General features: G+C 39.2%; 1 protein-coding gene across 1 annotated transcript; it reads left to right on the top strand.

Moving 5' to 3' along the window:
• The first annotated feature begins 10,550 nt into the window (after positions 1-10,550).
• On the top strand, positions 10,551-14,425 carry LOC141167487 (olfactory receptor 1468-like). Its single transcript, XM_073654888.1, has 3 exons — positions 10,551-10,575; positions 10,743-10,807; positions 13,502-14,425. Exons 1-3 carry the CDS (start codon positions 10,551-10,553, stop codon positions 14,423-14,425), a joined length of 1,014 nt encoding a protein of 337 aa, XP_073510989.1.
• The last annotated feature ends 961 nt before the right edge of the window (positions 14,426-15,386 follow it).

The raw sequence follows: 15,386 nt of genomic DNA, 5'->3' as shown, positions 1-15,386 counted from the left end.
TTTTCAAAGTCTTGAAAATACAGAAAAATATTTAAATGAGAAGTTGTGTCCAAACTTTTGGTCTGTACTGTATGTTGGTGAGGATTAGTGAACAGATGAGGGCAGTAGCTGAATACCAGCTTTAGCATGCCCATCAGACTAATAGTCAGCCACCATGCTTAACAACTGTCGAGTGGGTGTGGATCGCTGACATTTGTGAGGTTCTTGAGAACTTTGAGTACTGCACTAACGTTGTGAGTGGTGATCAGGCTATTATCAGCGTTACCATCCCCCTGCTTTGTGTCTTGAAACAATCACTGCATGATCTCAAAGAGGAAGCTTTGAGTGCCCAGCATGTTGGTATGGAGCCAGATTTCCCAATTGGTGTTATTACCCAGCCCAGCCAATATTTTGAGGCAGCAATGGGTGATGAGGAGGAAGATTAGGAGGATGAGGAGGGAGAGGACGTGTTTCGCTGCGGGAGGGAAAATGTCCACAAATTGGGCAATTTTCTATAAACCAGCACAACAGCAAGGGCTATCTGAAATGTAACAATGCCAAGGAGTGATAAGTTGCAGAAAATGGTCAAGGGGTACTTAAGTGAGCATACGTGCCTCCTTTCTGACGCTTCAGTTCCCTTTAATTATTGGGTGTCTAAGCTGAACACTTAGCCCAACCTCTCCTTATATGCCTTGGAGGTGCTGGCCTGCCCGGCTGCTAGTGTGGTGTCTAAGCATGGTTTCCGCTGGGGCAATCATCACTGATAGGCGCACACGCCTCTCCATGTAAAATGCAGACAGACTTACTCTGATTAAATTCAACATGGACTATATATCTCCACAGTTTGTAATCCCTCCAGATGACAGCAAGCAAATTCACCAAAAATACAGATTCATGCTACTGCTGTTAATGTCACCCCCTTCCCATAAAAAAACATTTCCTTCCTTCGTCAACCATGACTCAGCCCATATGGATAATTTTTAAAAATTCTATATACATTGTGCAGTGAAAAAGCCAGGACAGTATTCCTACTCCAGCCTAACTACTATTTGTGATTTAAGGCCCTTGGGAAGATGGCTAGGTACATCGACCATGACTCAGTCCATAGGGCTAATTTTTACCAACCATATGCACATTGTGCAGTGGACAAACCAGGACTGTATTCCTACTCCAGCCTAACTACTACTTGTGATTGGAGGCCCTTGGGATGGTGGCTACCTACATCAACGATGCCTCAACCCATAGGGCAAATTGTTACAAACTCTATGCACATTGTGTATTGGACAAACCAGGACAGTATTCCTACTCCAACCTAACTACTATTTGTGATTGGAGGCCCTTGGGAAGGTGGCTTCCTGCGTCAACCATGACTGAATCCATAGGTCTAATTTTTACCAACGCTATGCACATTGTGCAGTGGACAAACCAGGACAGTATTCCTTTCCAGCCTAACTACTATTTGCAATTGGAGGCCCTTTGGAAGTTGGCTACCTGCGTCAACCATGACTCAACCCATAGGGCTAATTTTTACAAACCCTATGCACATTGTGCAATGGACAAACCAGGACGGTATTCATACTCCAGCATAATTACTATTTGTGATTAGAGGCCCTTGGATGGTGGCTACCTACGCCAACCATGACTCAGTCCATAGGGCTAATTTTTACAAACCCTATGCACATTGTGCAGAGGACAAACCAGGACAGTATTCTTACTCCAGCCTGACTACTATTTGTGATTGAAGGCCCTTGGGAAGATGGCTACCTACATCAAACATGACCCAACCCGTAGGTCTAATTTTAACAAACCCTATGCACATTGTGCAGTGGACAAACGATTACAGTATTCCTACTCCAGCTTAACTAATATTTGTGATTGTTGGCCCTTGGGATAGTGGCTTCCGGCGTCATCCATGACTCAGCCCATAGGGCTAATTTTTTCAATCCCTATTCACATTGTGCAGTGGAAAAACCAGGACAGTTTTGCTACTCCAGCCTAACCAATATTTGTGATTGGAGGCCCTTGGGATGGTGGCTACCTATGTCAACCATGACTCAGCCCATAGGGCTCATTTTTACAAACCCTATGCACATTGTGCCGTGGACAAATCTATAATGCACAATGGTCCCACCAAACTAATATTTGTCATTGGAGGCCCTTGTCACAGCTTGTGCCACATTGTGACTGAGATAGTGGATACATATTCAATAGAAATGTACTGTTAGTCACCATATTTGGCAAAAAAACATGCCTGGCTTGTGCCACATTGTGACTGAGATAGGGGATACATATTCAATAAACATTTACATTGACAGTTGATGACCGACTGATGGACCTCTGAAAACTTGAATTGATGGCACAACTACTACAGTACTCCATTGTAGATAATGTTTGTCAATGGAGACTCTTGTCAAGGAACCTCCCTGCACCTATGACACAGCCCCCAGGAGTAATTTTTGGAAATACATTGCACATTTTGCACTGGACAAAGTAGTACAGTATCAAGAAGTCTTCTCTTTCTATATAATCTGGGAAATATTGACAATCAAAATCTCTGAGCCATTTGGAGAAGCTTCTCCAACCCATCCTGAAGGGGGGGCACCATATATCCTTTGTCCATTGACTTGCACAAGTGATATGTTTGAGCTCGTCATCCAGTTGACTAGTGTAGCTTTATATTTCTTGTTCACAAAAATCAGGCATATCTGAGGATCGCTGGCCACACTCACTGCTACCTTCTAATACTCCATGGCTCTCGGCTTTTTTCTCTGTAGTCTCTGCCCTTAAATTAGATAAATAATTGAGTGAGGGTCCTACAATATAAATTGTATACAAAACTCTCAAATGTATTGTACACAAGAAGGACCTCCAAAATCTCAAGAGTAGGGCACTTCAAAATGCATGGTACAGGACCACACAAGGGCTCTCACAAAACTCAGATTTCCTGCCTACTGCAGGCCTCTGAAGATTTGAATTTATGGCCGCAGTATCACATGGTGATGGAGGAGGAGGGTCAAGCCCAACGCTACAATGGGTAGATTGTAAACTGCTAATGAATATGTATTCCACTATCTGAGTGTCAATGATGGAGGGACCGCCCAAATGTCTAAGTAACAGCTGTCCCTTTAAAATGCATGTTACAGAGCCACCTGAGGCCTCTCAGGTCAAAGATCAACATATCTACTAGAACGTTCTATCTGTGCTTGTAAAGCGCTGGGGAATAGCGAACTAATAATGATGTATGACAGAGGGACCTACAAAATGTATAAGTCAGGGCCGTCCCAAGTGTAAAAGGCAAAAAAAAGCCACAACAGAATGTGTGAACAAAGGCTAAAAGGGAAATTTATTGGTTTTTCTGGTTTATTGAGCCTTAAATACAAGTGATTATGCAGGAAAAACAGTTTCTTAATCTTTTTGGCCTGTTAAATGCAATTTAGTTTAGGTTTGGTAGTTGTTCTTGTGTGTCTGTAAAAGTGGCGTAATACTGCGACAAACTTATTCCCAGAAACCATATGTGAGTCAGAAATACATGCAGGCATATTCTCCAGGCTCTTCCCATTCTGTTTCATCACTTTCCCATCCATTTCCGCCTTTTCCTCAGACCCCCAGAACCCTTTGTAGGGTCCTGCAGAAAATTACTTGCATTTCCTATTGACTTACATTGTACTCGCTATTCGGAATGAAGATGTGATTATTACAACGTACTCGTTACGAGTATAGCGATTACGAATATTACGGTATTCGCTCATCACTAATTAACAAGAATTCTGTAGCCCTAAAAAAAAGATTGTTTCTAGGTAGGTACACACATGAAGAGTAAGTTACGTCAAAAGCCAGCAGAAATCTAATTGTCCATACAGTTGTTAAATTGGACTACATAGCTACACATAGGTTTACACCCGGAAGTGAATATGTGGAAACAGTATGCAATATGGCAGTGGGATGTATGGCTGATAAAACAGGTATACAAAAATTAAAAAGTTAACTTTTTTAAAAAAAATCAAAAAAATACCTCTGGGCTTTTACCGAAAAGGATGGGATTAGAAAAGCGAGCACCTGCAACTGGCTGCAGTATTTGGGTGGTGTATCTGGGTATAATATTGGACTACTACATTGTGAAAGTATGCAAAAAAAGTTGTTTTACAACAGTCACTATTTGTGAGGTTCACAGTTGTGTTTACATTTTTGGATTTTGGAGATTTTTCTTTTCTTTTTACCAACAAAAAATATTGCTTGCCAATGTCATAAATCAGGAAACACTTTCTCTGATTCACTGGCCGTGATTTCAGGATATTTTTTCAAAAGCAAAATTAGGACTGAAGACATTTCACTGCCCTCCTTGCTTGCAGAGTGTGAAAAAATATCTGTCATTGCTACCCTGCTCTCATCAATAAGGCTACTTAATAATTACAGCAAAATGCATAATGTGATCATCTTGGGGTTCACTTGACTGATTCTTTGCTCCAAAATATTTTCTAAGCCCCCTGTTATTATCAATACCAGTATTTGACTTTGTACTTTTTTCTAGTTGTACTGCAGACTGGAAGGATAACAAAGAAATTCAGACTTTGATGCTGGAAAAATGGGAAAAGGTCAATGTCCACGCAACCAATGTTTGCATTTACAGTAAATGTAAAAATTTTCCCAAGTTGTTTCCAAAATCCATACATTTTATAGTGTTACATCAATGATTCTATGTAAGGTGTTAAGCATTTGCTGGATCTGAAATGGGTTCAGAGCCAACAGTGGATTCTGTGGTCTCCCATTCTGGTCCAGCCAGGGTGGATGCTGCTCAGCATCATCATCAGTCCCAACACCTAGCTGGTGCACGAGATGTACAAGTTGTCTTTTGGTTCTTTGTTCCTAGCAACATGAAGCGTAGGTTGCGGAGGGAAACAGGGCTGCTACAGCCGAAGTCCAGGATTCACTGCACTGAGCATGCCCGTGACATGGCGGACCGTGATTGGTGGTTTGGGAGTCAGCTGATCCGGTGACCTGGCACCGCCTGATTGCTCACGGGAGACGTCACCAATAATGTGACAGTGGGCAAGGCTTAATATTTAAATAGCCCACCCTCAAACATGGCGGCGCGCTCTGATCAAGTAGCTGAGATAGTGTTATTGTGTGTACGCTTGGTCGTTTGGGCTCCATGTGTGCTATTGCTGTTATAGCTTCAGACAGGCAGGTTTAGCGGGGGATGGGCAGCCTTAGATGGAGGAAGGCAGGTAGCTTCATCTGACAGTCTGGCTCCGACAAGGGGGTCGCTATACACCCCGAGCAGACTGCAGAGTAAGTGTTCCCGGCACCGCCTGTTAGCCACGTGGAGAGATACTCCTCAGTACGGTAGCACGCCGGCAGGGAGCACGTATACACCGGTGTGAGTCACACACACATCCTAGCACCTGCTGTGTAGCCTCTGTGCAGTAAACAGGGCTACAGCTACATTATTAATCACATATCTCTTGTGCAGTTAACGGAGATGCAAATCCCCATTCCAGTTCCGGTGTGCAGTAACACAGAAGGGATTGTTATTTCAGTTGGTTGTTTTACCTTCTTACCCAGAAGGTGTTCGGCCGCAGTCCTCCAGGCTGCATCGCGGACCCCGGGTTTGGTTGCTTTCCATTAATAATAAAGTTGTTTGCAACCGTCCCCTTAACATAAGGCTCCCATTTTTAGGAACCAGTTTTTGCATTGTCATTTGAAGCATAAACTCTGGATTTGCAATGCTATGTTATTTTTAGATTAAAAAGATCATGCTGTAAGGAAAAATACTTTGTTGCATGATGTGCTACCATTATTTGAAACAAAAATTGCATATTTGTAGGAGGAAAGCTGGATAGAGACTGTCAACTTGTAGAATGTCCCTGCAAATTCTAACCAAAAACGCAGCCCTTAAGGATATTTTCAATGAAAACTCAGTTCTCTGTAAAATGAATTCACCATTTACCTTTGAAACTAATGCAACGTAAAAAACTTAAAAATGGTTAAGGAAATTATTATTACCATATTTATTATTTAACCTGTTCCCGACCGCCCACTGTAGATAAACGTTGGCGCTTGCTGGGCTCTGTGCAGCGCCGACGTTTAAAAACGGTGGGTGGTCTCGCAGCGCTCAGGACCTCCAGGGTCCTGCAAGTGCTGCGATTCCGGTGCAGAGCGTTAGCTCTGACAGGGGACATCATCGGGACCTGATTGGATCAGGTCCCAATGATGTTAACCCTTTGCTATGTTCTATATGCCGCGATCTATAGTGATCGCGGCATATAGAAGATAGACAGAGGAGAGGGGGTCGTCTTACTTACCTCTCCGACGACCCCTGATACCTTCCAGGACCTGGCGTTGATATGGCAGCTGGAGGTCACATGACCACCTCCAGATCTGCCATATATGGTGTCCTGCCTGGCTCAGCATGCAGCTGAAGCCTGGCAGGAGACTCTGACTGTGAAACAGTCAGCGAAGATCTCATGTAATGTAATACATGTCTATTACATTACATGAGATCAGTGATCAGAAAAATAAAAATTAATGTCCCATACAGGGACTAAGCAAAAATGTAAAAAAAAAGTTGAAAAAATGTTTTTAAACTGTTAAAAAAAATCACAAAATAAATAAAAATAAATAAATAAAATATTAAACCAATAAATCCGTATATTTATGCAAAACCAAAAAAAGTACACATATTTGGTATTGCCGCGTCCGAAACAACCCGATCTATAAAACTGTCACACTAATTAACTCCTTCTATGCACACCGTAATAAAAATAAATAAAAAATGGAGCAAAAAAATATGCTATTTCATCATATCGCCAAACAAAAAGTGGAAAAAAAGGCGATCAAAAAGCAAAATGGAAAAAAAAATGGTACCGCTGAAAACGTCATCTTGCTCCACAAAAAAAAAGCCTCCATACATCTCCATCAGCCGAAAAATAAAAAAGTTAGAGCCCTCAGAATAAAGCAATGCAAGAAAAATATTTTTTCTATAAAATTGTTTTATTGTGTAAAAGCGTCAAAACATAAAAAAATATACAGTAAGTGTAGTATCGCTGTAAACGTACTGACCCGAAGAATAACGCTGCCTGATCACTTTTACCACACGCAGAACGGCATAACAAAACCCTCAGAAAACAATTCCTGAATTGTTGGCTTTTGTAAATTTTACCTCCCAAAAAACGGAATACAAAGTGATCAAAAAATGTCACGTACCCAATAATGGTACCAATAAAAATGTCAACTCGTCCCACAAAAAACAAGCCATCAGAAGACTCTGTCGGCCGAAACATGGAAAAAATATAGCTCTCAAAATATGGCGATGCAAAAACTAGATTTTGACAAAAACATGCGTCTCTTAGTGTGTGACAGCTGTCAGTCATAAAAACCCGATATAAATCTGGTATCTCTGTAATCGCACTGACCCGAAGAATAAAGTAATGTAATCAGTTATATCACACGAGGAACAGCGTAAAAAATGAACAAAAACAATTCTTCACCTGCTACTGATTTGTTTATTATGTCTCCCAAAGATCGCAGTAAGGCTCTGCTCACATTTATCCTGCGCTCTGCGCTGAGCACTTACCCCAGAGTTTCCGTGTAAATCTCTGAAATACGTGATTCAGACGGAACCCATGACGGAAGATTCCCTGTAATGAGGCAGATATAGGCCACTGTGGATGCCGCCAGGCCTTTGATCCCACGGTGTCATTTGTTTTAGTCGTGCATAAAAGTGGGGTTGGCCACAGTTTTGTGCACTTCTGAAAAAAAGGACACCGCTAAACAGAGGCCAGACGGAGTCCAGAGTTACTCTGCTGCCTCATTACAGTGAATGGATCCCGCAGGGGTTTCATCTGAATTACATCACTTGGAAATTTAGATGGAAACCTCGATGTAATTGCTCAGCCTAGAGCGCCGGATAAATGTTACGTAAAATGTTCCCAATAAAAGCTTCAACTCAGTCCTCAAAAAAAGCTAGTCCCCACTCAGGTCCGTCATCTGTTAAAAATATAAGGGACTTAGAAGTTACTGGTAGCAGAAAGGCTCAGGAAAAGTGAAATGGCCCTTGCCCCCCATAAGAAATTCAGAAAATTTTGTGCTCTCAAATCCAAATGCCTATTCTACTATAATTTGTTCTTCAATTGTCAAATAGCGCTCGGTCCCCCCCAGATCTCGCCATATGGCTGAGCGGTACGATACAGCCACATATGGGGTATTGACACTTTTAGAAGAAATTGTGTGACACATTTCAGCACCATTTTTACCCCTTGCCCTGTGTGAAAATGTAAAATCTGAGGGTAAAACATTTTTTTGTGGTAAAAATATAATTATGCTTTTTTCACTGCCCAATGGTATAAATTTAAAAATTAAAAAATACTCACTACTTCCCTAGATGAATTCCTTGAGATGTGTAGTTTACAAAATGGGGTCACTTGTGGGGGTTTCTGCTGTTTCGGCATGTCAGCGACTCTTCAAATGTGACATGGTATCTGCAACCTACCCCAGCCAACATAGCGCTCCATTCTTTTCCGAACCCTGCCGTACATCAAAGCAGTGGTTTTCCCCCACATATGGGGTATCGGCGTACTCAGGAGAAATTGCACAAACAAATTTCATGGTGCAATTTATCCTGTTACGCTTATGATAATGCAAAATTAGGGAATGAAAAACATTTTTTGTTGGAAAAATGAGAAAATTTTATTTTTACAGCTCATTATTATAAACTTCTGTGAAGCAGCTGGGGGTGCAAGGTGCTCACCACACATCTAGATAAGTTCCCTAAGGGGTCTAGTTTCCAAAATGGTGTCACTTGTGGGGGGTTTCCACTGTTTAGGCACATCAGTGGCTCCCCAAATGTGACATGGCATCCGCTAATTATTCAAACAAATTTTACATTCAAAAAGTCAAATGTCGCTCCTTCCCTTTCAGACTCTGCCGTGTGCCCAAATAGTAGTTTTCCTCCACATATAGGGTATTGGTGTGTTTTGGAGAAATTGCACAACAAATTTCATGCTGCAATTTTTCCTATTACCCTTATGATAATGCAAAATTAAGGGATGAAAAACGTTTTTGTGGGAAAAATTTGAAAATTTTATTATTACAGCTCAATATTATAAACTTCTGTGAAGCACCTTGGGATTAAAGGTGCTCACCACACATCTAGATAAGTTCCCAAAGTGGTCTAGTTTCCAAAATGTTGTCACTTGTGGGGGGTTTCCACTGTTTAGGCATATCAGGGGCTCCCCAAATGCAACATGGCGTCCGCTAATTATTCAAACAAATTTTACATTCAAAAAGTCAAATGGCACTCCTTCCCTTTAAAACCCTGCTGTGCGCCCAAACAGTGGTTTGCCTCCACATATGAGGTATTGGCGTGTTCAGGACAAATTGTACAGCAAACGTCATGGTGCAATTTATCCTATTACCCTTATTATAATGCAAAATTAAGGGATGAAAAACGTTTTTGTGGGAAAAATGTGAAAATTTTATTTTTTCAGCTCAATATTATAAACTTCTGTGAAGCACCTTGGGGTTCATGGTGCTCACCACACATCTAGATAAGTTCCCTAATGGGTCTAGTTTCCAAAATGGTGTCACTTGTGGTGGGTTTCCACTGTTTAGGAACATCAGGGGCTCTCCAAACCCAACATGGCGTCTGCTAATTATTCAGACAAATTTTACGTTCAAAAAGTCGAATGGCGCTCCTTCCCTTCCGAACACTGCAGTGCACCCAAACCTTGGTTTTCCCTCACATATGGGGTATCAGCGCACACAAGAGAAATTGCACAAAAAGTTTTTGGGTCAATTTTTTCCGGTTACCCCTGTGAAAATAAAAAAAATTGGGTCTAAAGTAACATTTTTGTGAAAAAAGTTAAATGTTAATTTTTTTCTTCCACATTCCAAAAATTCCTGTGAAGCATCTGAAGGGTTAATAAAGTTGTTGAATGTTGTTTTGAGCACCTTGAGGGGTGCAGTTTTTAGAATGGTGTCACTTTTGGGTATTTTCGGTCATAAAGACCCCTCAAAGTGACTTCAAATGTGATGCGGTCCCTAAAAAAATGTTTTTGTAAATTTTGTTGGAAAAATGAGATATCGCTGGTCAAATTTTAACCCTTATAGCTCCCTAGCAAAAAAAAAAATTGGGTTCCAAAATTGTGCTGATGTAAAGTAGACATTTGGAAATGTTATTTATTAACTATTTTGTGTGACATATCTCTCTGATTTAAGGGCATGAAAATTCAAAGTTTGAAAATTTTCGCCAAATTTCTGATTTTTTCACAAATAAACGCAAGTAATAAAGAAGAAATTTTACCACTATCATGAAGTAAAATTTGTCACGAAAAAACATTCTCAGAATCAGGGGGATCCGTTGAAGTGTTCCAGAGTAATTACTTCATAAAGTGACAGTGGTCAGAATTGAAAAAATTGGCCCGGTCACGAAGGCAAAAACAGGCTCTGGTGCGAAGTGGTTAATTTTGTGCATTGTAATTTCATAATAACTTTCTAATCAATAATTTTTTTACAGAAATAATTGAGCCCCAGACAGCAATTATTAAAGGTTTTATTTCATTTTCTATTCAATAATGACCAGGAATAAAGGAAACACAAGTGAGAATTGCAGTTAATCCTCATAGATTTATTTCGCACAATATCAGCTTCAGATTGACTATATATACATGTGCTGTATCCCATGGATTTTCTTGGTTCAATGACTGTATCTACGTCTGCTGCACCTCGTATTGAATCACACTGCTGAGCCTGTACCTGTCTGGCAGAGTTTTCTAAGTATGAAACTGAAATTAAAGCTTTAGAAAATGTTAGAAGCATGAAAATATCTACAGTAAGTACTGTGATGAGAAATGCATTCATTGTCACTGGGACAGGTCGGGGCTTGATGCCAAGTGTAAAATGTAACATGTTAGACTCCTATCTTGCGAAGAATATTTTTTTATGACTTTTTTTCTTAGATTTTGCAGGATACGTTAAATAATTATAAAAATTACAAATGGATCAATATATTACAAATATTCTAATTCCTTCATGCACAGTTATGCTACATACGTGTATATTCTATAAATTACAGAAGCAATAAAGGTTATTCAACTCACTTTGCAATTTATGTTGGTTAGAAAAATGAGTAAAGGAATGAAATATTCATAGATATATAGTAGGAGACATAGTTTATAGGAACAAAGTTCTAGAAACATCACCTAACTGTACTGTGCAAAAAGAGGAAACTGTCACAGACTGTCATCAGATTACTGAGGACTCAGGTCTAGAACTTCACTATTTTACCCAAAACATAAACTTAATTTTTGCTTTGTATGAATTGTCATTCCTCCTAGGCTTTACTTGCCATCCAAAAAGATTTATTCAAAATTAAATTATATACTCTCCCTGCCCTAGCAATGTGTGTGTGATACACATGCCTTAGTACCTGTGTCTCTATTCTAATTGACTTTGTATTGATATATGATTATTGAGTTATGGTTCTGGAGTGGCCATCTCAGTCTCCTGACCTCAATATCATTGAGCCACTCTGGGGAGATCTCAAGCGCGCAGTTCATGTAGACAGCCCAGGAATTTACAGGAACTGGAGGCTTTTTGCCAAGAAAAATTGGTAGTTTTACCCTCTGAGAAAATAAAGAACCTCATCCACAACTACCACAAAAGACTTCAAGCTGTCATTGATGTTAGAGGGGGCAATACATGGTATTAACAACTGGGGTATGTGAACTTTTGATCAGGGTCATTTGGATGTTTTTTGGTTGTCATTAAGATTTTAAAAGAGAAAACACAGTAGTTTGACAGTAAATGGCTTCAACCTACCAATAACCATGAGTGGAGAAAAAGTTTTTTTGTTATCATTCATATTCTCTGAAACAAGGCCAAGAAAGGAAAAATTCTACCGGGGTATGTAAACTTTTGAGCACAACTGTATATATATATATATATATATATATATATACCTTTTTGTATTGTGGATTTTTGAATAAAGCTTTTTGAATTTTTAGTGGACTGGGACGCCATGTGTTTAGCATTCATTCTATGTAGGAGTGTCTATATGGACATGTTGAGTAGGCCCCTTGAATGAAGGCATAGCGTTCTAAATACATTTATATTTTCGAATATGGTTTCTGTTTTGATGATATTATTTAAATTTACTTGCCATCCAGAAGAAAATATTTTTTAAGTGATCATTCCAGTGTAAATTGGGTTGGGGTGGAGGAAGCAATCATTGGAGATGGGGGTTAAATGTTGTATGTTTTTGGTAACATATATTTTGTACATTTTGCGTGATATGAATGATGGAGCACCCAGACCCAATGTGTTTTTGATTAGCAAGATGTATGAGACTTGTGTAGCATATTTTTGTGTTGGGGATATCTACATATCCCATATCTTGTGTATTACTGTAAAATGGAATTTAAACAATTATTTTCTCATTTGTAAAACATCAGATGTGTCTGGCAACTGCTCTCTCATAGAGAACACAGGAGTGCTTGGCCAAGCAAGTGCTCCTGGGATTTGGGGAACTGGAGGAAATGTCAAACCACCATTTGTCTAAGAGCCATCTAATCTGTATGGGAACTTAAAGAGTAACCGCCTTTCTCTTCCAGATCAATTCTTTTCAAAATTGTCACTTTACGGGAAAATCTGCATTCAGTGAAGACAGATTGTTAAATCTCTGAGAGAGGAGATGACAGTCACTTTTGCTCAGCTTCTATGTAGACGGGAGATGGGTGGGGAGCTCTGCCTCTATCTCCTCTCTCTCACCTGCTTCCTTCTATATAGAATCTTATCAGTAGTAACTGTCATCTCCTATCTCAGTAATTTAACAATCTGTCTTCACAGAAGACACATTTTACCTGGGAATTGAGAATTTTGAGAATGAATGATCAGTTCTGGTGGAAAAAGAAGCAGATTTCTCTGGTTAGATGCATTATAACTAGTGTTGAGCGAGTATGTTCTATTGACCCTTTCGCCGAGTATGCTCGGGCCGAGCTCCGAGTATTTATAGCTGCTCGGTGATATGGTTGAATCGCTCCCGTGTGTATGATTTGCGACTATTTGACAGCTTTATTACATGTGAAGAATGTCTATTTCTTACACATTCCTCACATGTAATAAAGCTGTCAAACAGTTGCAAATCATGCACACGGGAGCGATTCAACCATATCACCGAGCAGCTGTAAATACTCAGAGCTCGGCCCGAGCATACTCGGACAGAACATACTCGCTCAGCCCTAATTACAATGTTTCTAATTTCCATTTGTTCTATTGATTTATGAGATAAAAATTAAAATGATGGTTACTGTTTACGTTACTGATCTGACGGCCAGTATGTTTCAAAAAGCAAATCTAATCTACGCATCTCAATCAGAATAAATATGCTGAATGAATATTCTGAAAGCCATTTATAATTATTTCTGAGATAAAAATCTATTTTTTGGTTGTAAGTTCAATGTGATGTATTAATCAAATGACAGCCTGGTCAATTTTATTATCTTTTTTTGATTTGTCTTTGATGCAGGGGAACAATGTGACCGTGGACAATATCTTTTTTCTTGTAGGATTTCAAATCAGTCAGAAGTGCAGGTTTTTCCTGTTTGCTCTCCTCCTTGTGGTTTACAATGTGACTATATGTGGGAACCTTCTGATCATCACCCTGGTGTCCTCCAACAAGAACCTCCACACTCCAATGTACTTCTTCATCTCACAGCTGTCCATCAGTGACATCTTGTTGATCTCAGACATCGCCCCCAACCTTCTTCACGTCCTACTGAATAATGGGGCTGCCATTTCTTTTATCAACTGCATGACCCAGTTGTACTTCTTCAGTACTGCTGAAGCATCTGAATGTCTTCTCCTCGCTGTGATGTCTTATGACAGATATGTGGCCATCTGTAATCCTCTTCACTATATCTCTATAATGACGGGGATGTTGTGTGTGAAGTTGGTCATTATCTTCTGGATTTTGACATTTTTCATTTCATTCATTTACATTATATTATTTTCAAGGCTTATTTTCTGTGGTCCAAATATCATTGATCACTTGTACTGTGATCTTCTTCCTTTAAAAGAAATCTCCTGCTCTGATACATTTCCTATAAAACTTAACATGTACTTACTAAGTATTCCATTTGTTGTTATTCCCAACCTAATAATTGTTATTTCTTATGTTAGCATTGTCCGTGTCGTCTTACGGATCCCATCTAATATCAGCAGACAGAAAGCCTTCTCCACCTGTAGCTCCCACCTCATTGTGGTCGCCATATTTTATTTGACAATATTCACCATTTACATTTTTCCAACAAAAGGACATAAATCAAATGTTAACAAAATCCTATCCCTTCTATATACTGTGTGTACTCCATTGGTAAATCCCATTATATACTGTTTTAGAAATAGAGATATTAAGAAATCCTTCCTGGAAATGATTCAGAAAAATGTCTGATCTGTCTGATGCATTGCAAAATAAAGTACAAATGAACAAATGATCATAGGTTCAAGTATGAACAAATGATGATAGGTTCAAGTCCTCTAGATGGAATAAAACATAAGTGAAAGCATTAAAAAAAATTAATAATAATTAAAAATATAGAACAACTCTTGCAAACTTTCTCACACGCTTCAAACAAAACTAAGCAAAAGGAAAACCTATAATGCTTACGCGTTTCGGGTATAAAAATCATATTAGCTATGATTAAGGTTCTTTTCTTTCTGAAACAAGTTAAAATTATGGGTTTTCTTTATTCTATATGATTAAACGCTAAGTTTTATCTATTTTTTTATATTGGAGAACATCCCCTTTTGAACATTTGAGAGTTATTTGACCCTGAAAAGCAGACTAGTGCATACTCTGTGCACTAAACCCAGACCACGGACTCTGTACCCTGGAAGTCTCCAGAGATATTTATCTCTAACACTTAAAAGGTGAGCGGCATTGACACTTTTTCTATTTTTTGTATACAACAAACTGAAGCTTGGCGCTAATTTTTTTCTGGACTTTTTCTCGTAAAGCACATATGTTCTGAGGAAGCAACCTTTAATAGAGAGTGTGCTGTGATAAAAAACAGATTGAAAGAAAAAGACAATGGAGATAAGGTCATCAATAAAACGGTCCACAAAATGGTCTTCTACACCCCTAAATAATGGGTGTAGACTTGTTGCAAGAAGAGGTAAATCAATTGGCATTATAATATCGCAGAGTCTATATACAAACAATGCTAATAAACCTACTTGGCTACCTATAAATGATTTTCACAAATTTTTTGCGAACAAATATAAGAAGTAAGTTTGTGAAACAACTTCAAAAGATTAATGATTTCTACAGTATCAATTATTTTATGAATTGTGACACTTGTCATGTGAATTATTGTATTGAATGCACTATTTGTAAACTGAGGTATGTCAGC

Source organism: Phyllobates terribilis, unplaced genomic scaffold (assembly GCF_046119375.1).
Source record: "Phyllobates terribilis strain yellow unplaced genomic scaffold, ASM4611937v1 Scaffold_11__3_contigs__length_659146591, whole genome shotgun sequence".
Lineage (NCBI taxonomy): Eukaryota > Metazoa > Chordata > Amphibia > Anura > Dendrobatidae > Phyllobates > Phyllobates terribilis.
Note: the sequence above shows the minus strand (reverse complement) of the source record. Positions and strands in the feature narration are given on the sequence as shown.

Excerpts from the sequence above, each read along its gene's own strand:
- LOC141167487 (XM_073654888.1), top strand. The coding sequence starts at position 10,551 with ATGACCAGGAATAAAGGAAACACAA. Across the intron at positions 10,576-10,742 it reads CAGGAATAAAGGAAACACAA|AGTTTTCTAAGTATGAAACT; the intron begins GTGAGAATTGCA and ends CCTGTCTGGCAG. Across the intron at positions 10,808-13,501 it reads GAAGCATGAAAATATCTACA|GGGAACAATGTGACCGTGGA; the intron begins GTAAGTACTGTG and ends TCTTTGATGCAG.